Source organism: Anas acuta, chromosome 1 (genome assembly GCF_963932015.1).
Source record: "Anas acuta chromosome 1, bAnaAcu1.1, whole genome shotgun sequence".
NCBI classification, from domain to species: Eukaryota; Metazoa; Chordata; class Aves; order Anseriformes; family Anatidae; genus Anas; species Anas acuta.
In genome coordinates this window covers 73257772-73282988 of record NC_088979.1, presented here as the reverse complement: position 1 = coordinate 73282988, position 25217 = coordinate 73257772, and the positions used below count along the sequence as shown (strand labels likewise).

Below are 25217 nucleotides of genomic sequence, written 5' to 3'. Positions count from 1 at the left end.
CATTCCTATGATATCAATATGAAAAACATGGCAAGAATTTAGATTACAAATGTACACATAGACTATATCTTACTTGCAAAAGAGATCAGATTAGTCTATTGCCTTTTTTTCATATCATGCCTGATGCATTGGTTAATAAGGAAGGATGGACATAAACAAATGACCAGAAAAGTTTCTCTAATGACATAGTACTTCCTTCTCACTTTACATGCTCTATGAACTTTGAAGCTGATGTAATTTATTTTTTTTTTCTGTAATCATTGCACAAGATGAAGCTTCAATTTACATGTAGGATTATCATTCAGTCCTACAAACAAGGAGAAGAAATATTAAGATATCTGAGGTGATAATAGAGTTGTGAATAAAAATAATTTGAAGTATGACAGACTAGTTACAAGATATGAGGGTACCATTATGTGAAGTGTAAAAATCAGATGAAAAATATAACAGCTTTGAAAACTCATTTGATTTTTGCATCACTGAGCCATGTTTATTCCAATTTGTTGTAATATAAATGTAATAAAATAAAACATTTTATGAGCAGGAGCCTGTTTAATAGTTTAGCACCCGTGTTGATCATGCTTGTAGCTGAACTCCTAGTCATTATAATAACAAATAGTACATATGCATGAGTATAGAAGATAGGATTCAGTTACCTATACTCCTCAGAGAAATCATAATATATATATATATATAACTTTTAGGAAACAGGAAAGTAAATGATATAAATAATACAAACTTGATAAGCAAAGCTGAAGTAAAAGTCAAAATAATGACTTAGTTTCTTTGTAACTAAAAGTTTATGGCAGTTTTATGTTTTCTTGTACAAAATCAGCCACAGAGAAGTTCCAAGAATGGAGAGAAACTCTCATGTCAAGATCTGTCAGAATATACTGAGATAAATCACAGAAGAATGGGAAGGGTCTGGAGGGGAAACTGAGGGATAGTGTGTAGTTTTCACTATATTCTCAGAATTTTGTTTGCTTGTTTTGTTTGTTCATTTGATTTTGATTTTGTAATAATCCAGATGATTCATGGAGAATGAGAAGAAAGGGAAGCAAGCAATATTAAAACAGAAAAGTGAGATAGAGCTTACTGATGTCTGTTTTTTAACTCCAGCTTAGGTTTGTGGACATCAGAAGCCAATTGTGTCTTTTGAAAATTTCCTTGTTTGTGAAACAATAATTGGACTGTACACAAAAGAAATCAGAATTGTAGAAAGTAAAACTGCAAATCTGCTTCAAATTTGTTTTAATTTCTCAGCTTGCTGATATACTGAAGTGTAAATTGTCACATGCATATATGTTCAATTGCCAACATTAAGTTACTCCCCCAAAACAGGACCAAAATATGCTACTATATGTTAAAGAATTTTCTATTTTGTCTAGAAGAAGGCTATATTCTTATGAGAAGTTTGTCAAGAGACAAACTGAAGTGGATCTGAAGGCTTTCAGAAAAGTGATGTCCCAAACTAACTCTGAAGATCAGTATTTGCAGCAGATGATAGGTATCCATTTCAATGAACAGAACTGTGAGGGCGATGTGAATTATTTTCAATGTTGTTTCAAAAATAATGTTGGTGACTTTTGCTATATTGTACTTGCATTTAAGAGCAATGCAGAAAGGAGTCCCCATGATTTGATCATTTCAACATTTTTCTTCATCATAAACCAGATAAAATTCTTCATCATGAACCAACAACCAGAATGATATTTCTCATGGAAAGAAAAGTGCGATTTATGTTTAGAGTATGCAGCAAGCACTTGCCATGCATAATATGGAAATAAACATGAAAGAAAGCAAACAGTACTCAGATTTTGATCTTACTTCATAGGTAGCTGTCTGTTTAAATGGCGTGATTTCATTCTAAAATTCTGACCTGACAGCTGACTGTGCAGATGGAGCCCTGTGGTAGGCCATAGAACGCTGTGCAGTTTCTTTAATGTACCCACATACTGTCTGATTCTTGATCATGTTCTCAGATTCTGATAAAGCCTTCTGCCTTGCATCATTTATGATAACAAATGTGAAGGAATAATAAAGCCTTCACATTAGAATGGAGCTATAATTTTCTCCAATTCTAGACTTAGAATTTTTTAGGAAACGGATCAGTTTTTAATTCTCTGAGGAAAACCAGGGCACAATATAGCTATTATCCTTAGAGTTGTCAGCATGCTTCAGTCTCTTTTTCAGCTCTCAATATTCAATGCTGTTGATCAAAATCTTTGCTTACTTCCTGTTGTCATGTTTTATGACCACAAATGCCAACATGCTCAGCTGAGTACTCCAAACTCTTGTTAAATGGTACTTTCATCAGATGGTTTTCTCTGAAATATTATCAGTAAATCTAACCTTACAAATTCTATGTAGCAATCTCAATAGGTTCATGACATTACTGATATTGTGGTGTGTGAATTAAAACTGATATATTTTATTATTGCAACATTTAGTTATGTGTTTCATTGTGACTAATCTAAACTACATAAATGTATACACACTCTAATGATCTCCACCAAAATGTGGGTTTCTGAATAATCCAAGTGAGCAAGATTTATGCAAATACGAAATAACAGTCACCAAAACTTTCTAGGCAGGTTATTTTATTTTATTTTATTTTATTTTATTTATTTATTTTATTTTATTTTATTTTATTTTTTCAGGTGGCAATGCAGTTGGGTATACTTAACACCTTTATCTAAAGGTATAAAAAGTATAATTTCAGTGGTGAGTTCTGATGACAAATAAAATTCCCACAATTTCCTTAAATCTTTAAGAACTATAAACAGTTCTGTAACAATTCCATAAATACAATTGATTTTTTAGGCAATTAATTTGAACATTACATTACTTAACGCAGTGTACAATGACGATAATGCAGAACTCAAAATAACGTAATTTCAGTGTTATGCAGACTGGATGGCTAACTGGAGTTCACTAAATCATAACATCATCAGCAAGCAAATGAAGGAAAAATAAAAATTAATTACATTGTGTTTTCCATTGGCAGCTCATATGAATGATTAAATTATTGTTATTATTTATGTTTTCATGCTAAATTCAAAGAACTGGAGTGCAGATTTTACTATTAACTGGAAAGATGAAATAGGAAATCACAGAATCACAGAATCACAGAATTTTTAGGTTGGAAGAGACCTCAAGATCATCGAGTCCAACCTCTGACCTAACACTAACAGTCCCCACTAAACCATATCCCTAAGCTCTACATCTAAACGTCTGTTAAAGACTTCCAGGGATGGTGACTCCACCACTTCCCTGGGCAGCCTGTTCCAGTGTCTAACAACCCTTTCGGTAAAGAAGTTCTTCCTAAGGTCCAACCTAAAACTCCCCTGGCCCAACTTAAGCCCATTCACCCTCGTCCTGTCACCAGGCATGTGGGAGAACAGACCAACCCCCACCTCGCTACAGCCTCCTTTAAGGTACTTGTAGAGAGCAATAAGGTTGCCCCTGAGCCTCCTTTTCTCCAGGCTGAACAATCCCAGCTCCCTCAGCCGCTCCTCGTAGGACTTGTTCTCCAGGCCCCTCACCAGCTTCGTCGCCCTTCTCTGGACTCACTCGAGCACCTTGATGTCCTTCTTGTAGCGAGGGGCCCAAAACTGAACACAGTACTTGAGGTGCGGCCTCACCAGAGCCGAGTACAGGGGGACGATCACCTCCCTAGCCCTGCTGGCCACACTGTTTCTTATGCAAGCCAGGATGCTGTTGGCCTTCTTGGCCACCTGAGCACACTGCTGGCTCATATTCAGCCGACTATCAACCATCACTCCCAGGTCCTTCTCTGCCTGGCAGCTCTCCAACCACTCATCTCCCAGCCTGTAGCTCTGCTTGGGGTTGTTGTGCCCCAGGTGCAGGACCTGGCACTTGGCCTTGTTGAACTTCATGCAGTTGACCTCAGCCCATCGGTGCAGCCTGTCCAGATCCTCCTGCAGAGCCTTCCTACCCTTGAGCAGATCGACACATGCGCATAGCTTGGTGTCATCTGCAAACTTACTGAGGGTGCACTCAATGCCCTCGTCCAGATCATCGATGAAGATATTAAAGAGGACCGGCCCCAGCACCGAGCCCTGGGGGACGCCACTAGTGACCGGCCTCCAGCTGGACTTGACTCCATTCACCACAACTCTTTGGGCCCGGCTATCCAGCCAGTTTCTAACCCAACGAAGCGTACGCCAGTCCAAGCCAAGAGCAGGTAGTTTCTTGAGGAGAATGCTGTGGGAGATGGTGTCAAAAGCCTTGCTGAAGTCAAGGTAGACCACATCCACAGCCTTTCTCTCGTCCACCCAGCGCATCACTTTGTCACAGAAGGAGATCAGGTTCGTCAAGCAGGACCCGCCTTTCATAAACCCATGCTGAGTGGGCCTGATCGCCTGCTTGCCCTGCAAGTGCTGCATGATGACTCTCAAGAGAATCTGCTCCATGAGCTTCCCTGGCACTGAGGTCAAACTGACAGGCCTGTAGTTTCCCGGGTCAGTCCTCCGGCCCTTCTTGTAGATGGGCGCCATGTTTGCTAGCCTCCAGTCCACTGGGACCTCCCCCGATAGCCAGGACTGCTGATAAATGATGGATAGGGGCTTGGCCAGCTCCTCTGCCAGTTCTCTCAGTATCCTTGGGTGGATCCCTTCCGGCCCCATCGACTTGTGCACATCCAAGTGCGTACCAGGTCACCAAGCAGTTCTTCGTGGATAGTGAGGGCCACATCCTGCTCCCCATCCCCTTCCACCAGCTCAGGGTACTGGGTATCCAGAGAACAACCGGTATTGCTGCTAAAGACTGAGGCGAAGAAGGCATTAAGCACCTCTGCCTTTTCCTCATCTCTTGTAACTAAGTTTCCCCCCGCATCCAGTAAAGGATGGAGATTCTCCTTAGTCCTCCTTTTTGTGTTGATGTATTTATAAAAACATTTTTTTTGTTATCTTTAACGGCAGTAGCCAGATTGAGCTCCAGATGAGCTTTGGCCTTCCTAATTTTGTCTCTGCACAGCCTCACAACATCCTTATAGTCCTCCCTAGTGGCCTGCCCACTTTTCCAAAGATTATAAACCCTCTTTTTTCTCCTAAGTTCAAGCCACAACTCTCTGTTGAGCCAGGCTGGTCTTCTTCCCTGCCAGCTTGTCTTTGAGCACGTGGGGACAGACTGTTCCTGCGCCATTAAGATTTCCCTCTTGAAGAGCACCCAGCCTTCCTGGACTCCTGTACTGTACTGAGCAACAGAAACTTCTTTTAAATTATTATTATTTTTAATAAGGAAGAATAGTAAAGGACATTTGAATATAAGCTCATAAGGCAAATAAATTACAGGCATAAGATTGTTTTTAATGCTATCAAGGTTCAAAACACACTGCATCGTCTGTATTAAGTAATATGATTAAGCAATATTACAACTGTGATAAGTTTTGCTCATTTTGTTTGGATAACTCAGTGGTATGATGAAGGAAGACCATCTCCTACACCCTTTGCTAAATACCCGTTTAGGTCTTGGATTATCAGCTCTAGTTTTTAGAGTAGGAGGCAATGAAATTACGTAGAGCATTTTAATGCAGAATAAAATCATAGAATCATAGAATATCCTGAGTTGGAAGGGACCCACAAAGATCATCAAATCCAACTCCTGGCTCCACACAGGTCTACCCAAAATGTAGGTTATGAAATCAAGAGACACATTTATAAAACATGGAAAAGTCTCAAATTAAATGGTGTATGTACATATCTTTTTTTGTTGTTGTTTTTAAATATTATTTTTATTTATTTGTAATGCACATGTAGCACTATAAGAAACTCAACACCAGTACTGCAATTTGGGGACAAAGTACGTAGAAAAGCTTCGTTAGAATTTCAAAGTTTCGTTTTGGTGATTTTTTAAGAAACTGTATAAAGATGAAACTTGTTTGAATAAGACATCTGTTTATCAAACAGCATATCAGGAGAATTAAGCTTGTTTGTTCTTTGAGACAGTTTTGGTTGCTTAAATTCTGTCTTCTAGTGCAATTTTAGGTGTCCTGTATTTGTCTGTTAGACTGCCAGCACCACTCCAGAAGGCCCAGATCTCCAGTATTATGTTGTATCAGCTAGCCCTATGTAGAAGAGTTGCATACTCAAACATACACACCTACATTACCATGTTCGTGTTCTGGATAAGTCCCTAGGGTACATTAACTAAATAAACTAGATCCCTATTGAGACACCTAGCTCACAGGTAGTCATTTAGACACAATAAAATAAAATAAAATAAAATAAAATAAAATAAAATAAATAAAATAAAATAAAATAAAATAAAATAAAATAAAATAAAATAAAATAAAATAAAATAAAATAAAATAAAATAAAATATCCACTATCTAGAACTTAAATTTGTCCCTAGTTTTTGATCTGAAAACAGATATATGTGTGTGGTAAGCAGCAAGCCAATCAAACAAGATGCTGAACGTCTGGGTATGTACAGAAGGTTATCTTTGTGTGTCTAGGGAAAACTGTGATTCCTGTGAGCTTTTCAGGTTCCTAGAATATTACCTGGGATTTTTGTGGCTCTGGGCCACATGTAAAATGTAAATGTAAAAAAGAGGGGCATGTAAAATGTAAAAAATAAATGTAAATGTAAATGTAAAAAAAAAAAAAAAAAGTAATGTAAAAGAGAGGGGCTCCATGAGTTTATGGGCTTCTGAAGTTAACTAGTAAGTAACATGAAGAATATGTGTATCCTCTTCTGAATATAAATCTTGTGCTAGATACTCATTTTTTCTTGATGTTGTTGTTTGTTTTTATTTAACTTCAACCCCTTGGAAGTTTATCTTATGAGAAGCAGAGGATTGAAGCGGTCTTCTTAGTCTTACAGCCACTGACAAGATTGCACATAGCTGTTCTGGATGGATAGGAGTGAATTTGGATATGTTGTTGTTTCAGAGAAGGCTGAAGGAGAGGAAATAGTCTGCATTTTGTTTCTGAGAAACTGACTGGATACTTCATTTGATTAAGTGCCTTTAAAAATCCTAGTATTGTATTGCTTGAGGAAATAATGTAGTGTAGTTCTTTAATAGTGAAAAATTACCAAATTATTTCTATTCTGTTCCAAATACAAGAAATTCACCACAATTATACTAATCACTGCCCTGAAAACATATTGATACAGCTGTTGAGTGATGAGGGTAGATGACGGCATGTTTCTTTCTCTCTGAAATGAAAATAAAATAAAACATTTTATTTATTTATATATTTATTTATTTTTCCCAGCAGGAAGTCAAACTATTTGTAGAAATGTCTTAGAACTGAAAATCATTATTTGATTCAGAAGGTAAATGTTTGTTTGTACATGTGAATATATTATTCATTTAGATTTAATTGAATTACATTTTAGACCCAGACACCTAGTATTATTGTTCAGCCGTATATTTTATAACAGCTTTTTTTTTTCTATTGACATTTTGACCAAAATAACTATATACAGCATTTTTTCTATCGAATCTTTTATTATAAAAGACAAAAAGTGTCTATCTAAAAGGTTCATTACTAAAAAAATGACAGTTTAAAATATGATATTTTCTTTCATATATGCTGCTTTGCATTCCTTATTCTTTCCCAAGGACACACACACACACAAGAGAGAGCGAGAGAAAGAAAACACAACATGATGTGCAATATTGTTATCCACTACTTGAAATAAAGTTCAGAATTATTGTGTGTAGGTGAAACTATCTAGGTCACATCAAATTTAGATTCCGTCTGTTTTCAGGTATTATAGTGTCTTCCTCTCCTGATCAGATATGAACTATCACTATTTTTTTAACCTGTATGTGTCTTCAATGATAGTGATGGAAATTTATCCATCTGTGCTCACAGCATGAATATGGATTTAAAGCTTACACAACTATTCACAGAATGTTATCAAAACCAGATAAAATCTTTGTTTTAAATTTTTTGTTTTAACATTATTTTTAGCAAATAATTGGTAAAAATTGTTGCTCAGTTATTATTTTAAAAAATCTGCAATTTTTGTCGTTGTAAGAAATGAATAATTTCCACTTATATTTATTAATATATTTCACCACTTCCCTGGGCAACCCATTCCAAGGGAAGACTACTCTTTCTCAGAAGAAATATAACCTATACCTTCCCTGGTGCAACTTGAATCCATTTCATCTAATCCTTTACCTAGTTATCTGCAAGGACAGGTTGACAGCCAGTTCAACACAACTTTCTTTCAGGTTGTTGTAGAGAGCAATAAGGTTTCCCCTGAGCCTCCTCTTCTCCAGACTAAACAACCCCAGTTTCCTCAGCCACTCCTCATATGACTTGTGTTCCAGATCCTTCACCAGAGCCTTTGTAGCCCTTGTCTGGACACGCTTCAGGGCCTTGATGTCCTTCTTGTAGCGAGGGGCCCAAAACTGAACACAGCACTCGAGGTGTGGCCTCACCAGAGCAGAGTACAGGGGGATATCCCCTCCCTGGCCCTGCTGGCTACACTATTCCTGATACAAGCCAGGATTCTGTTGTCCTTCTTGGCCACCTGGGCGCACTGCTGGGTCATGTTCAGGCGAGCATCAACCAACACCCCTTGATCCTTTTCCTCTGCACAGCTTTCCAGCCACTCTGCTCCAAGCCTGTAGCATTGCATGGGGTTGTTGTGACCAAAGTGCAGGATCCAGCTCTTAGCCATGTTGAACCTCATCCCATTGCCCATAGATCCATCCTGTCTAGGTTCCTCTGCAGGGCCCTCCTACGCTCTGGCAGATTGACATTTCCCCCTAACTCGGTGTCGTCTGCGAACTTCCTGAGGGTACGCTTAATTCCCTTGTCTAAATCATCAATAAAGATATTAAAGAGGGTGGGCCTCAACACTGACCCTTGGGGAATACCACTTGTGACCAGTCACTAGCTGGATTTCACTCCGTTCACCACTACTTTCTGGGCCTGGCAATCCAGCCAGTTTTTAACCCAGCAAGGAGTGGATCTGTCCAAGCCATGGGCTGCCACCTTCTCCAGAAGAATACTGTGGGAGACAGTGTCAAATGCCTTGCTGAATTCTAAGTAGACTATGTCAACAGGCTTTACCTCATCCACCAGGTGGGTCTCCTGGTCAGAGAAGGAGATGCACCTGGTCGTGTAGGACTTGTCTTTCATGAACCCATGGTGGCTGGGCTTGATCCCCCCACTGTCCCACATATGCTATGTGATTGCATTCAAGATGACCTGTTCCATCATCTTTCCTGACACTGAGTTCAGGCTGACAGGACTGTAGTTCCCTGGGTCCTCCTTACAACCCTTCTTATAGATGGGCATCACGTTAGCAAGTCTCCAGTCAGCTGGGGACCTCTTAAGATGACCGTGACTGCTGACAGATTATGGAAAATGGCACAGCAATCACATCTGCTAACTCCCTCGGTATCCTTGAGTAGATCTCATCTCTCCCCATGTACTTGTGATAGTCCAGGTGAAGCAGCAGGTCTCTGACTGTTTCCAGCTGAACTGTGCGGGGTTTCTTCTGTTCCCCATCCCAGACTTCCAGATCAGGAAATTGCGTACCCCGAAGATAAGTGGTCTGACTAGTAAAGACAGATGTAAAGGAGACATTAATTCCCTTCCTTCCTTATAGCTATTTCTAATTATTATATATATATGTATATATATGTGTGTGTGTGTATATATACATATATACATACATACATATACACACACATATATATATGTGTATATATGCACATACACATATATACATATACATATATACATATATATATATGTATATATATAATACATACAACTTTGTATAAGGCTCTAAAAGTTAACTCGTTAACTCTTTTTCAGTTTGTCATTCTTCCCTTCAGAAACTTATACACATACATGTAGTATGACCTGAAATGTAAATGCAAAACAAAACAAATAAACAAACAAAGAGATGGAAAGAACTTACAGATATAACAATATAACACATTAATAGGCAAATGAAGCACATCTACTTCATAATTAGTGTTATAAAAGTAAATATCTATTACTAAAGCTTATTTCTAATTAAAGTTAGTTTTCCCTGCATAGAAAAACACTTACACTGTATTTATAGGTAATTAATTCAAGGAATATATATAGTATAATGTAATATATATATAATTATCTGCATGTCAAGGTTTGCTTTTCTGAAGCTGATCAGAATGCTGTCCTAACTCAAGTAATGGACTTCCTATCACAGAATCACAGAATCACAGAATGGCCAAGTTTGGGAGGGACCTCTGGAGATCCTCTAGTCTGACCCTCCTGCCAAGCAAGATCACCTAAAGCACATTGCGCTGGATGGCATCCAGATGGGTTTTGAATATCTCCAGAGAAAGAGACTCCACAGCCTCTCTGGGCAACCTGCACCAGTGCTCCATCACCCTCACAGTAAATAAGTGCCTTCTCATATTCAGCCGGAACTTCCTGTGCTACAGTTTTTGCCATTTGCCTCTCTTCCTGTTGCTGGGCACAACTGAAAATACCATCCTCTTGACATCCTCCCCTCAGACATTTATGCATATTGATGAGGTCTCCTCTCAGTCTTTTCTTTTCCAGGCTAAACATGACCAGTTCTCTCAGCTCGTCCTCATATGACAGGTGCTCCAGTCCTCTAATCATCTTCATAGCTCTCCTCTGGACTTTCTTCAGTAGCTTGTACTGGGGAGCCCAGAACTGGACAATATACTCCAAGCCTCACCAGGGCTGAGTAGATGGGGAGGATCACCTCCCTTGACCTGCTGGCAGCACTCTTTCTAATGCACCCCACGACTGTTGCACCATTGGCCTTCTTGGCCACAAGGACACATTGCTGACTCGTGGTCAGCCTGTTGTCCACCAGGACTCCCAGGTCCCTCTCCACAGAGCTGCTCTCCAGCAGGTCACCCCGCAGCCTATACTGGTGTTTTGGGTTATTCCTCCTTAGGTGTAGGACCCTGAACTTGCCCTTGTTGAACTTCATGAGGTTCTTCTTGGCCCAGCCCTCCAGCCTGTCTATGTCCCTCTGAACGGAAGCACAGCCCTCTGGGGTATCAGCCACTCTCATCTTTGTGTTGCCAGCAAACTTGCTAAGGGTGCACTCCATTCCACCATCCAGGTCATTGATGAATAAGTTGAACAAAATTGGAAACAGTACTGACCCCTGTGGGGCACTGCTAGTTACAGGCCTCCAACTAGACTCTGCACCATTAAGCACAGCCCTCTGAGCTCTGCTATGCAGCCAAATGCCAATCCACCTCACCGTCCACTCATCTAGACTGCACTTCCTGAGCTTGCCTATGAGGATGTTATGGGAGACAGCGTCAAAAGCCTTTCTGAGGTCAAGGTAGACCACTCCACTGCTCTCCCCTCATCTACCCAGCCAGTCATCTCATCATAGAAGGATAGCAGATTGGTCAAACATGACTTCCCCATGTTGAATCCATGTTATTCTATTCCTGATCACCTTGAGATGACCTCCAGGATGAGCTGTTCCAAGGATGACCTTTTCCAGAGATGGAGATCAGGCTGATTGGCCTGTAGTTACCTGGGTCCTCTTTCTTGCTCTTTTTGAAGACTGGTGTGCCATTGGCTTTCTTCCTTTTACAGTGGGATACTTCCCTGAATTTCTTCGGGGAAACTAAGTTATCTGTAAATATGAAATTCATATTATTTGATCCAAGTATTTTGGTCTTCCTGATTTTAGAGAATCATATATATATATACATCATTGACAGGAAAAACACAACAAAACAAAACAAACTTAAATTCAAGATTTTGTCGGAGTAATTAAGCATTACTAATATAATTATTAAAATTTGAAAATCTACAAATATGACAATACTTCTAAATAAATTTATCTACTCTGCAATGCTTGCTAATTAATATCACATCATGGCATAAACTGACCATAAACAAACTTTAATTTAGCTAATATTCAGTTTTTAAAATATTTGTTTCAAATGCTGTAATTTTTTTTTCTTTCGTTTCCTAGAAAATGCAAGCTATCCTTGGGGATTTATAAGTCTTTTATTTTTCATTTGAATGACAGTTGATTGGCTTATTTCAGTGACATTGAAAGAAGTGGATGATGCTCAAGTCTTCTAAGATGGTAACATTTAGCAAATTGATTGGAAGGCTATTTTAGCAAAAATAAACTTGTAAATATTTTTTCTCAGTGCTTCTGATATACCAGTTGTGAGTGAAAAATACTATTTACCTTGTATATACCAATTTTCTCAATATATTTGCTTTTAGACTAAGGAGTAGTTTATTTGGGTAACGCTGTTACATATTGATTTTTTTTTTTTTCTGTTTGACCATCAGGAAATGTAAGCTCTGACAGGAGGCAGGTTTTGAATACCTGTGGCGGTTCTGAATACCTGCTGTGCAACCTGCTCCAGGTGGCCCCACTAGAACAGGGGACTCAGATCAGATGTTTTGTGTTTGTTATGATTATGTTCTGGACTGAAAGAAAACATTGATTATTATTATTATTATTATTATTATTATTATTATTATTATTATTATTATTATTATTATTATTATTATTATTATTATTATTATTATTATTATTATTATTATTATTATTTTCCAAATGATTTCTAGTTAAAAACAAACTAGGGTTCATTTTATAAGGTGCTCTTTTTGTGTGTGTGTGAAAAATTCATTTAAATGCTTAGCTGCACATATATAAGAAAATATAGAAATAACTCAGAGTTTGTGGTGGTACTAGCCTTTTATTTTGGAAATATAAAATATTTAATCAACATTGTCAGAATATGACAACAACACTTAAAATGTTTAATATTACCAATGTAGACCTGATGTACAGAGAGAAAAGTATCCTGGTGACAGAGTTTAGGAAAAAAAAAAGTTACAAATATGTTGAAATAGTTATAAGATTTAAATATGCTAGGAAATCATTGCCAGAGAAATAATGAATGAAGAATACTGTATACTCCAGTGCATATGAGAGACAATAATAATTTTTTGTTTCTTATTAAAAAAAAAAAAAGTGGTTAACAACTTGCCAAAGTGATAGTTATATCATCAGTTTGAGAATCAGACTTTAAGGAGAGTAGCAGCAAACAAAAGCAAAAATTATTTTGATTTTTAGTTTTCTAGCAATCAGTAAAATTACTGATGAAAACACATATGTACGCTTTCCCACCACTTTAAAAATAAATAATTATATAGAGCATTGAGCAAGATATTTAGGTGATAGATCTCTCCCTCTCATGCCAAAGAAGGCATTATAGATGGAATTATTTTGAAGAATAAAAGTGTAAGTCAGATCAGACAGGAATTACTGACATAGCTCCAATATGAGGTAGAATAATCTTCTCCTCTGTCAAAGGGATTTAATTGTCTGCCCTGACCTCCATCTGTTCAATTAATTGACTGCATTAGTTTGTGGCAGATATTTTTGGCTGGTATTATGTCTTATTAGTGGGATTTCTTAAGATGATATAATAGTAGCACACAGGAAGCTGTAACTCCTGCCATGTGACAACATACATTTTTTTCAATCCTAACATAAATCAGTTGACCATGGGCAGGAAAAATATCTTAGTTCTTCCTAGTCAACTTGGCAGCTGCAAATTGTATTCTTATCCATTGTTTCTGCAATATCATCCATGTGGGAATGATTAAAAAATAAATAAAACCTTTCTAAAATAAATGAAATCAATTACCTTTACAATATAAAAATCAATTCTACATATATATCTTTCTTTATATATTCTACATATGTAAAGAGAATAAGAGGAGGTAGGAAAAAAGGACAAGGGAGAATAAAAATTCTGTAGGAAAGAACTGTGATTTAGTGAAAAGAACAAGCTAGTGGTGTGCACTCTGTGAGAAAGGTTTGAGAATTAGACATAGGACTGAGTAGGCCACATGCAAAAGAGGAAGAAGATGGAAGATATTTTGGTAAGAGGACACATTTTGAAGCATGACAGACCAGTCTAGGAAAGATCATAGAAGCAAATAATATCCTGTGTTGTAAGGGACTCACTAGGACCATCTAGTCTAAATTCTGGCTCCACACAGGACCACCCAAAAATCAAACCATATGTCTAAGAGTGTTGTCCAAATGCTTCTTGAACTCCAACAGGCTCAGTACCCATAACCCAGGCTCCCTGGGGAGCCTGTTGAAATGCCCAGCCACCCTTTGCTCTTCGGCTAAATGAAGAACCTTTTCTTGACATCCTACCTGTACCTCTCCTGTCACATCTTTATATTGTTCCCTCAAGTCCTGTCACTGTCCCCAGAGAGCAGAGATCAGTGCCTTGATCCACTTCCCTTGTGATGAATCTGTAGGTCAGATTCTCAGTCTGACTTAAATCAAATGACCTCAGCCACTCTTCATAGTCTTTCCCTCTAGACTCTTCACCATCTTTGTTGCCTTCCTTTGGATACTCTCTAATACTTTTATATCCTTCTTATGCTGTGGCACCCAAAACTTCACAGGTTGAGGTGAGGCTGCACCAGCACAGAATAGAGATGGACAAGACAGTGTAGTATAATGTTTTGTCATAATATCATATTGTTAAAAATATTTTTTTTCTAATTTTTGAATTTATTTATTTTATTTTATTTTTTTTAATTATGAAATGCACTAGTGTATCTGCTCACCTTCTGTTCTCTTTTCTCAGGTGCGATCAGAACTTTATACTATGTATGAGTCCACAGTACAGCTACTGTGAATATTGCTACATGTATGTGTTTTGTGGTCAAAGAAATCTGTGAAAAATCGTATGATTCACTTCTCCATCTGTTTGCAACTTTGTCAGTACTCATAGTTTTGCTTTCCTGTGGAAATAGAGTGTGCTAAATGATAATCATGTTTCATAGGTTATGTTGGAAAGTCATTCGTAAATAATACTTACTGTACCAAAAAGATCATTGGAAACACTTCAGAAAATAGTTATGTTTTCTGTATAACTGAGAAATATAAGCATAATAACCATAAACTTCTAACGTAATTCTATTTTTCCTCAAACCTATCAGTTTTATGTTAGGTGTAGATGGTGAAAATGAACTGATTACCTTGTTCACTGAGATGTGTCTTTGCTTAAGGAGGATACCATGCAGTGGTTTTGTTGTTGTTGTTTTTCTGAAATAACAAACAGGAGGATTTTGGGAGGGAGAGCTAGTATTGAAGAATAAAAAGAATGGAAGGTGATGAGAGAAAACAGCTGAAGGTTAGTCTAAATTCTCTGTACTGAATCTCTTACCAATGGATGCCACATCATTTTTAATTTACCACCAGTAGAACTGGTCAAAGAACAGTTCTAATAATTGGAAATTGAAAGCAGAATATGCTCTTTCTGATTTTATTCATGATAATTTCATTCATGTATAAAAATAACAGGAAAATTACAACTTTTCGTAATACTATATGTCATGGTCACGGGGATAACTGTATATTGGTAAGAGGTAAGAGAAGAAATCATAGTTCTGTATTTCAGCTGTACTTGTACTCCTTACACATAACCTTCAGGATGTTTTTATGGTGGCTAGGGTTCAACATGTTTTATCATCAAACACTTATGTTACAGTAGGAGGAGTTGCTGCCTGAAGTGTATGCTTCTGTTTTTGACAGAATATCTACATTTTTCACATGTGAGTGAGAAGAACATGAGCTTCACTGCTGAGCTTAGTTTAGAGGGGGTATATTCTCATTGTGGTAGGCAAAGATGGAACCTTTCCAGTAATGAAAGTGGCAAGGAGAGCAAGGAGGAAAAATGTCAATTTCAACATTCATTGTTGGCTTTTGTTTTCTACTCTGTTACCAGTTCTACTGACTGCAAAGTAACTAAAATATACTATGCTAAAGTTCTGAAAAATATTTCATGCAAGAAAATATAATTAACTAACTATGAGAAGTTCTGACCTGTGCTATTCTCTGATCATACTTGGGCATTGGCTGAAAGGTAACGCTGTGCCTGGAAGTTTGCTAACAACCATACAGAATAAATGCTTTGGCTGGACAGTGCTGTGTAGCTCATGTTCTGGCCCTGTTTAGTTTGCTGCTTAAACCTAAATTCCAGTGCTACTGCAGTGACCTGAGAACAAAGATCTACATCCTTAACAGGACTTCCCTATGTTAATATCCTGCTTAATTTTTAGGGGTCCAAATTACAAAATAGAATTCAAGTTCTGAAGTCAACTAATGAATTCACATTTCATTGTGAATTCAGCATAAGCAGGACATTAAGCAGATTATATGTCATAGACTTTCTTTTGGGTGGATTCTTAAGATCATTGTTTGGTGGAGAGAGTGCAAGGCAGCAGACAGCATAGGAATGGCTGTCTTGCTCTTGTCTCCTAGATCTAGTGATTCTGGTGACCCCCATCCTGTATAACACTTTGTGGAGACTTGAACTGTTGAGGCAAGCTGTCTGTCCTCTTAAAGATAAGAGGCTCAAACCAGCATTTGCCAGAAGAAAAATAACTAAGAAAGCAGCACAGGAACAGAAGTTGAAAGACATTCTTCCCTTCTTTTGTGAATTTGTCTACTTTCTAGCAAATACAAAACTTAAGGGGAAGAGTAAGTGAGAAAAAGTGATGATGTGATAGTATTTTTTAAAAATAATCCTGAGTCCCAATTTCATTTTCAGAGTGCTTCATGAAATGACTCTACCACAAACTGTATAAAGGCTTGCTTGAAAGAGAGAATATCTGTCTCATGGAGTTTCAGCTTTATGAGGCTGCAAAGTCATAGCTTTCTCATAATTCAAAGGTGAAATTCCCAGGGTAAATGTCTTTGAATTTAGGATCAAAAAGGCTGCACATAGTCCTCACAACCATCCCAGCCTTGTTTGAAATCTAATGCTTATAACACTAAAGTTGGGAGGTGTGGGTTTAAACTTCAGGTTAATGAGGGTAGTCACTCAATTCTCCCATTTCTAATATGAGCACATAATTATGTCATTATCATATATATGTAAATGGAGACAGTATCACCACCTGGTAACTGAACTAGGTAATACAATGAAAATATCGTGCCTGTGTCTCCCACGTATTTGCGTTTTATGAATATGTGTATGTATTTTATGAATAGGAATAGAGCTGCAATTGTTTTTCTACTGCGTAATGTATTAGGGTAGAGATAACTTTGTGCTCAGCTGGATTAAATTGCTTTTCTCACCCTGTATTTCGTAATTATAATACTTGTAATATTTCTTCTTCTTGGACTGGAATGACAACAGGAAGATACCAAATTCTAATCATTAAATAGTCTCAAGAGATCAAATTGCCTAACAATTGGTCTCTCAATCCCTTTCTCAATTAGTCCAACATGGATTTTAGATTCTTGCATCCCTGAAAAGGACACACACATAGGCTTAATGAAGAAGACAGAAAGAGCCCTGATTTATAGGTAGACCAAAAAAAAAAAAAAAAAGATTCCTTAATTCCCTCGGGAATTTTCTTAGGTCATTTGACCTTACTTGCTGGAGAGAAGTTAGACCCATTCAGGAATATTTATTTTCTGTGTCTTGAAATGATAGCAGGCGATGATCTTTAATATATGTGAAGTTTTATTTGAATTATAAAGTTCAATTCTACAAACCTAAGAAATGCATAAAATAATGATTTTTGTATGAACCTCTTTCTTTTTATTTTTATTTTTTTATATCCATAATTCTAAATTTTACTGAAGACATAAGAAATTTTACTCTACAGGAGATTTTTCCATACTGAAACTCAGAGCTGAACATCCTCTTTCAGATCATGACCTTTTCTTTTGGAGTAACACATCTGAATTTCCAAAAACAGAGGTGGCAAAAAGAAATAGAGAGACCCACAATATTTCTTTTACAAGGCCACAGAAGTAAGAGCTGGAAAATAAGTTAGCAGCCATGCTAGACCGTACTGATGATATTTTTATACATTTCCCTGAATATATACTTGAGGAATAATATTTTCTTAGACTTCATAATCACAATTAGACAAAGACTACCAAATAAATTAAATGTACATTTTGATCAATGCCTATGGTCATATTTCAAGCATTGGACGCTTTCTGAACAAAAAAGACTTAGTACCCTGTCACACTGCCTTGCTATATATTGTTATATATTACACATTGTTATATATTTTTTCATGATTATGATTTTTTTTATGACGTCTCTTAAATTCTAGCTTCAAGCATTTGAATGGCTAGTGTCAATTCAGTCATAAGAAGCTTAAATTCTTAGGAATAGTCAAATTTTGACCTGAATAGAACGCACACGGAATTTTGGCATAATTAGTAACTTAAAGAGTTTAAACAGTTTATACCTTGCATTTTTTTCAATGCGTTGAAACAATTGATTTTTTTTTATCACTCCATTGACAAAATTGATGACTCATTTATTTGCAATCTTTACCAACTTATTTCAAGAAGCAGATAAAATCATGAGAATTGCCTACCCATTAAAATTTCTCCATGCTCGTGTGTAATAGCAATTAAAAAATACAGTATAAATATCAATGCAAGAAGTCAAACTGTCTTAACTGGGCATTTCCTGTTAGCTTTGGGTCCGCCTGGGTACAATAGTTTTTATCATTTTACATACAGGGAAAAAATAAGGAAAGACCATATCTGTGATTGTTCAAAGACAGCTTTTACTAACTAAATGCAAATGCTTTTTTTTTGGTATCACTACTATTATTATTATTTTGTGTCACTAAATTTTTAAATCCATTAATTGTGAAATAATGAGAGATGCATTAGAATGTGATGTAAAAGACAAATGATGGTATTGTGAATTATTAAAAGAAACCTCCAATCCCTATTATATGCTGAACTTCTGTGATTGAACAGCAGTCTAATCACACTGACATATAGCTTGGTTGATCCATTAATAAGTGTAGATATGGTGTTCAAAGTTCTCCAATTGATTTCAGCAATTTCTTGTCCATACTGAGGTTTATAATACTGAGTTAGAGTTATTATAAAGTCTGGAATTTATTTATTTATTTATTTATTGGCAGTATTTGCGATGTAACAAGTGAATAATTACAATATCCTTCTGGTTTTAGGCAATTAACATAGTAAGTGAATCACTAAAATGTATTCTTATCTAGTTCATCCCAAATATATGTCTAAGATGCATAATTTTCATAATTTTCCAGTCAGAGGTAGGCCCAGACATAGTATTTGCTTTTATTTCATGCAGTAATTAATGGGGGAAAAAATGATCACACATTTGGAAAGTAAGTCATCAGTAAGTTATCAGTATGGGATGAAAGGAAACATGCTTTTATTGCAACCCACCACTCATTTCACTAGCACCTAGTTTGGGAGTAATGTCTTCAAAAGTCCCAGCAGATATTACCCAAAGAAAGAAGATAAATAAAGAAGGTAAATAAAGAAGAAAGTAAATAAAGAAGACAAGTTACATTTCTCTCTGTAGACTCAGCATGTAAAGGTGTATTAAATAGTTGACTGGATAAATATAAATACGCATCTAACTTTTTGTCATAATATCTAAGACATTCTTATATATTATATAAAATATTCCTATTTTTCTATTTAAGCTTAATCTAATGGCAATTGTTGATTATATGTTTACCTCTTCCAAAAATTTTAAGGATATACAAAGCAACATTAGCTAGTTCATGAATAGCAGGAATATCATCTCCCTTATGTCTTGATATTTTTACATATTTTTTTTCCATGTGTCGTTCTGTGTGTATAAATGCGTATGTATGAAACTGACTTGGTGAAAATGGCAATTTCCCTAGTAAAAACCCCATAAAGTGAAAAAGTGGGATATTGTCTGGTTAATATGGTCTTTTTAAAACAATTTTCTTCACAATAATTTTTAAACCATTTAAAGATTTGTTGCATGTGGTGTTCATTCATAGATTATTAAGTATTTAAACTTTTTTTAAAGAGAGCTTTTTAATAAGAAATTATTTAAAACCCTGATTGTTTCTATCACTATTTAGCTGGCTAAAACCCAATAGTTTTTAATAACTAGAATATGATACTGTAAATAGGCTTTTTATTCTGGCTATTTATCATCTTAGAATTGTTTTTTGTGAAATGAACCTGTCCTGTACTTGCACTTGTGACTGCCTGCGATTTGTTTATATCTTTGCACTGGATGGCAAATGCTGTGGGTCAGGCTGTTACGGATCAGACTGTGGGGTTGAGATAACTAGTTATATTATTTGTCTTAGCCATCAGTGTGTTTCTTTATGCATTCAGGATCCTTAAAAACAAAATTTCTCATTCATTTCTGATTCATGCATGCAATGAATCAGAAACACAAACATTATGTGATTGGCTCCAGGACAGACGTGTTCTGCAGCAGAGCAGGGGACTGAGGTGGGCATCAAGGCATCAAGGCCACTCCAGGCAGCTGAGGGAGCCGCCAGGACCTGCCAGGACCCGGCAGCCCTTGCGAGGGAGGCTGAGGAGGCATGGGTGGAGCCAGCAGCACCCGAGACCAGGAGCGCTGTGGACAGGATGGGAAAACAGGGCATGGCATGGCATTTGCAGGGCGGGGGGGAGGGGGGGAGGGGGGGTGCAGCAGTGCACACCAGAAGGGTGAGCAGGGAGGGCAGGGCGCCTCACTGCTCTTTTCCAACAATCTTTTCCAACAGTGGTTGTAACCTGCTCATGAAGAGGCCAGCCATGGTATCCACCTGGCAGAAAGCCATGGCCTCTGCATCTCTTGCGGCCTCTCTGGCTACCCAGACAGAGATCTCGGAGAAACACGTGGCTGTCCAGGTCTTGGGCTGCAGGTTGTGCCTGAGTCTTCTGTCATTGTCTGACAGCAGCAGCAGTGGGTGCACCTTTGTGAGCTGTGAGGTGTGCCCAGCTTGAAGAATTGCTTAGCCTGGTGGCAGAGTTTCAGGAGGGGGTGAGTAGGCTGAGGAGCATCAGGGAGTCAGAGAGGGAAGTTGACTGGTGGAAGCATACTATACCCTCCCTAAGACAGACTCATGAGCCTGCCACAACACAAGTAACAAAGGTTCCCTTATCCCACCAGACAGACACTACACAAAAGACAAAAGTCCCCCCATCCTGCCAGGCAGTAGGAAGGGACCTAGATCAAGGTGGGGAATGGAAGCAGGTTTCTGTTCAGGGTGGTAAGTGAGCTCTCTCCCTGCCCACCTCACCTTCCCATCTACCCTTACATAACAGGTATGAGGCTCTAGAATATGACCGTCAAAATGATGTAGAAGAAAGCCCATCCCAGTTTTTTTTTTTTTTTTTTTTTTTTTTTAATTTGAAATCACTGTCAATAAGTACTTAACTTGGAATTTTCTGCTTTTGAAACCTGATTTTCATGAGACAGAGTCCTGACTGAAAATTGAACCTGGTAGTCCACATATATAAATGGCTTATGTGATAGTTTGTGTTCATCCCATAAAATGTATCGTATCAGTATTAGTTTCCTATAATAAGGATTTTTCAAACTGTGGAATTGCCATTTGTGATTTTAAGTTGAAAAATGTTTTAAAACTCCTCCATTTATTTGGGTAGGGAGAAGAATGTAAGTATTAAGAAGTGTTGTATTGTTATTTATGCTTCTTGTAATGGTATGCAACTTGTATTTCATTAAAAAATAACATGATTTATTTATGATTTGCCTTCTGTCTAAGAATTTAAATTAGGAGCATGTAAGAAGGCAAAGTTCCATAGTTGTAACAGTGTAGGTCAAGATCTGATTTCTGAGCAATTGTATTACACATTTATTTTTCAGTTGCAATTGTTCATTTTTGTCAGAAATTGTACAAATAAAGACAATATGAAAACCAATGCCGTAGTATCTAATTTTAACTAATTCCATTTTCACGTTTGCTTTGAACTAAGATAATTCTATTACATTCGTTGGAACGTCTGAATTATGTGGAGGTAAATTGTTAATCATACAGAATATTAGGCTTACCTGTGAAAAATAATATATAGAAGTCATATAACAACAATGAGAGATTATCCAATGCAGCAAAACATCTAATGAACATTTACTGTGGGAATACAAGTGTGGTTAAAAAAGGAGATGTTTATTCAGGGCAGAAAATACCCTGGAGCTAGCAATTAAATGTGGGATAACTTTCCTGAAAGCATTAACATTTGGGCTGTGGTTTGGTTTGGAAGTACATACAGAAGCAGAGTGTTTGGTTTGTTTTATAGCCTTGGACAAGTTTGTGGCTTCAATTTTCAATTTTCTTACCTTGTGTATCTTCAGAAACACATAGCTAAACAAGGTGGCTAAAGTTCATAAAAGATTTGTGGGTCGTTCTGTGTAAATAAAGAATGAATTTGATTTATTTGTTTATTTTGTGTAGGTTTATGCCAATAAAATGTGTCCGTTGATTTTAACTGTTTGCTTTCTTTTGGCTACAGGCTGACTGAGTGGGCTAGACTTGACTGGAAGGAGCCATTTTGCTGGGGAAGTGGAGTAACTGTCGATCTGTCCCCACTGTACTGACCGGGAGAAGCTGTGTGTTGCCAGGAGTAAGCCAACACTCAAGTCTGGGATGGTCCCTGGGGGCAAACATTCTTTTGCTTCTTCAGATGTTGGAATTTGTCTACAGTCAGTCAACTGAGGCACACATTAGCTTTTGCTTTTTCACTGCCTGAACAAGATTACACTTTTGCCTCACTTCATCTACTTTTGCCTGCTTTTTTATTTTATTATTTTCATTTTCTTTGACTCCTTTTTCTCCTGGTTGTGGAAGAAAAGAGCACTGCTGATGTTCATTTAAATGATGTCGAAACCAATGGGACTTCTATGGCTGCCTTTGATCTTCACCCCAGTGTGTGTTATGTTGAATTCTAACTTCCTCCTATGGATAACTGCACTGGCTATAAGATTTACTCTCATTGATGGTCAAGCACAATACCCAGTGGTTACCACGAATTATGGCAAAATACGTGGTTTAAGAACACCTCTGCCCAATGAGATCCTTGGTCCAGTGGAGCAGTATCTGGGTGTTCCTTATGCCTCTCCTCCAACCGGAGAAAGGCGATTTCAGCCTCCAGAACCTCCATCATCTTGGACAGGTGTCCGAAATGCCACGCAGTTTGCTGCTGTTTGCCCACAGTACCTGGATGAGAGGTCACTGCTCAACGACATGCTGCCAGTCTGGTTTACAGCCAATCTGGATACTGTGGTGACATATGTTCAAGATCAAAATGAAGACTGCCTGTATTTGAATATCTATGTACCCACAGAGGATGGTAAGTACTCTCAGGAACACACTTCAGCTCACTCACCAATTCCTGCATGAGTTGAGTAGCTAGGTCTTTAAATCATCTTGCTCAGTTTCCCCCATATTTTATCTGTAGAAATGGATCATGTCCGTGAATACTCATCATAAAGAATACTTCACAGATCGAACATGTTTGCATGAATTCTTCTTCATGTATCAGTGTAACACCACAATTTCATTTGCAGCCACAGTGTAACACCAGTGTATCCAGTGCCACAGGGCAGGGTGTGTAATCTTACAAATCTTACATCTGAACTAGAGCTGAGTTCAGATGAGGAAAACAGGAGAGGAAAGAGGAACAGGGAAATAAACATTAACCAGAAGTAACTTTGTATTTTTAATTGCATGGATGGTACAAATGCTGCAGCATACTCATTTTAAAGGAGAATTCTCCCCTCCCCCTCTTTTTTTTTATTATTATTTTTTAATTATTTTATTTTATTTTATTTTATTTTATTTTATTTTATTTTATTTTATTTTATTTTATTTTATTTTATTTTATTTTATTTTATTTTATTTTATTTTACTTTATTACCTTGGAGCCTATGGTTAACTTATGAACACAAATGCCAACACACAACACCTTGAAAGTTTTCATGATCTCAGTCTTAAATATTGTAGCATTTTGGCATACTAGATATATCTTATGAGGTGCAAAATGGTATTGCTTCTTACAGAAAACAAGACCTTTTTTTACCAATCCTCAAATGATTATAGTTTATATCCCAAGGAAATAAAAAACTCTTCTGAAAATTATATTTAATATTCTGCTGAATGCCAGTTCTTTCAGCCACTTAGAATGTAGTTACTGGTGCATAAAGTGACAGATTTCTCCCAGATATGCAAATCTCTTCAATTCAGCTGAGGGTTTGATTTGCATAACTAAGACATTGTTATTTCTCAGTAACCATACTCTAAATATGCAAATTTTGTTCTTTATTGTAATCCTTTTGACTTGATTGGCTTCTTTACTCAGAATTTCCAATCTGTTTGGAAGCCTTAAACATACCACCTTTTTTTCCAGTTCTCATCAACTGAAGCCAAAAGCTAAAAGGTAAAAATAAAGGGATAAGGTTTGGGAATACTGGGAACACTGCAAACACATACTATCAAGCTGCTTAAATCAGAGGACTCTGAAAGACAAGGTGTGTGTAGGCTGTGTAGGCTGCTCTGTATGTGTGTATATGTATGTGTGTTTATGTTCACGCATATGTATTTACTAGAAGGAGCCACATGTTTCTTTCCCTCTTCTAGTTTCATTGCACTGTACCTCACTCCTAGGTTATTCCCATATATATTTCCCATAGTTCTTTATATTATGGATTTTGTCTGCAGCTTTTAATTTGTCACTATGGTGGGTTTGTCCTAAGAAGACATTTAAGATTAAGAATTTAATTGTTCTCACTGCTAACTTCATGTCATTTTAAAGGCCAATGTCATTACATTCATATATTCCTCTAATCTAGTAAAAATAAGTTTTTTGGTTTTTTATTTTTTGTTTTCCATTAAATAAGGCAGAAAATTAGAAATGGAAAATATATATATATAAATTTATAGAATAATATTTTATTTTATATCATGTGGGTAATAATGAAATACTGTGTGCTGAATGACTAAGAACCTATAAAATTCCTTGTATTGTGGGTAATAACAAATGAGATTTGCTGTTAGCTTATAAATAAAAAGGACTGATAAAATTAATTACACTCTTGTACACCTTTATGTCCACTTAAATTCTCATCATTTTAGATTATTTGTTTACACAAAATAACTTCTTATAATGGTAATAAATTGTCTTTTATATATACACTCTCAGGAAAAAAAAAAAAAAAAGTATTTAGTTGAATAAAATGACAGAAAAGTTTTGGTGTTGGTAATGAGCTGAAGGCTAGATTGTTCCTGTGCGATATGACAAGTGTTTTTAACCAGCTCCAACAGAGAACAAGAAATTTCAGAATGAATATATGGAATACATGATGTTTTAACGGTATGCTGAAATTTTATCACTACTTAACTATAGCT

The 25217-nt window shown here is 37.0% G+C and overlaps 1 protein-coding gene across 4 annotated transcripts in view; it reads left to right on the top strand.

Annotated features, from left to right (window-relative positions):
• The window catches only part of NLGN4X (neuroligin 4 X-linked), a 200545-nt gene that overhangs the window by 40987 nt on the left and 134341 nt on the right, over positions 1-25217 (top strand). For all 4 annotated transcript variants that reach the window (XM_068682261.1, XM_068682243.1, XM_068682233.1 and 1 more), the window contains exon 3: positions 22327-23163. In XM_068682261.1, coding sequence (XP_068538362.1) covers positions 22689-23163 — 475 coding nt within the window. In that variant the 5' untranslated portion in view covers positions 22327-22688. The remainder of the gene's footprint in view (positions 1-22326; positions 23164-25217) is intronic.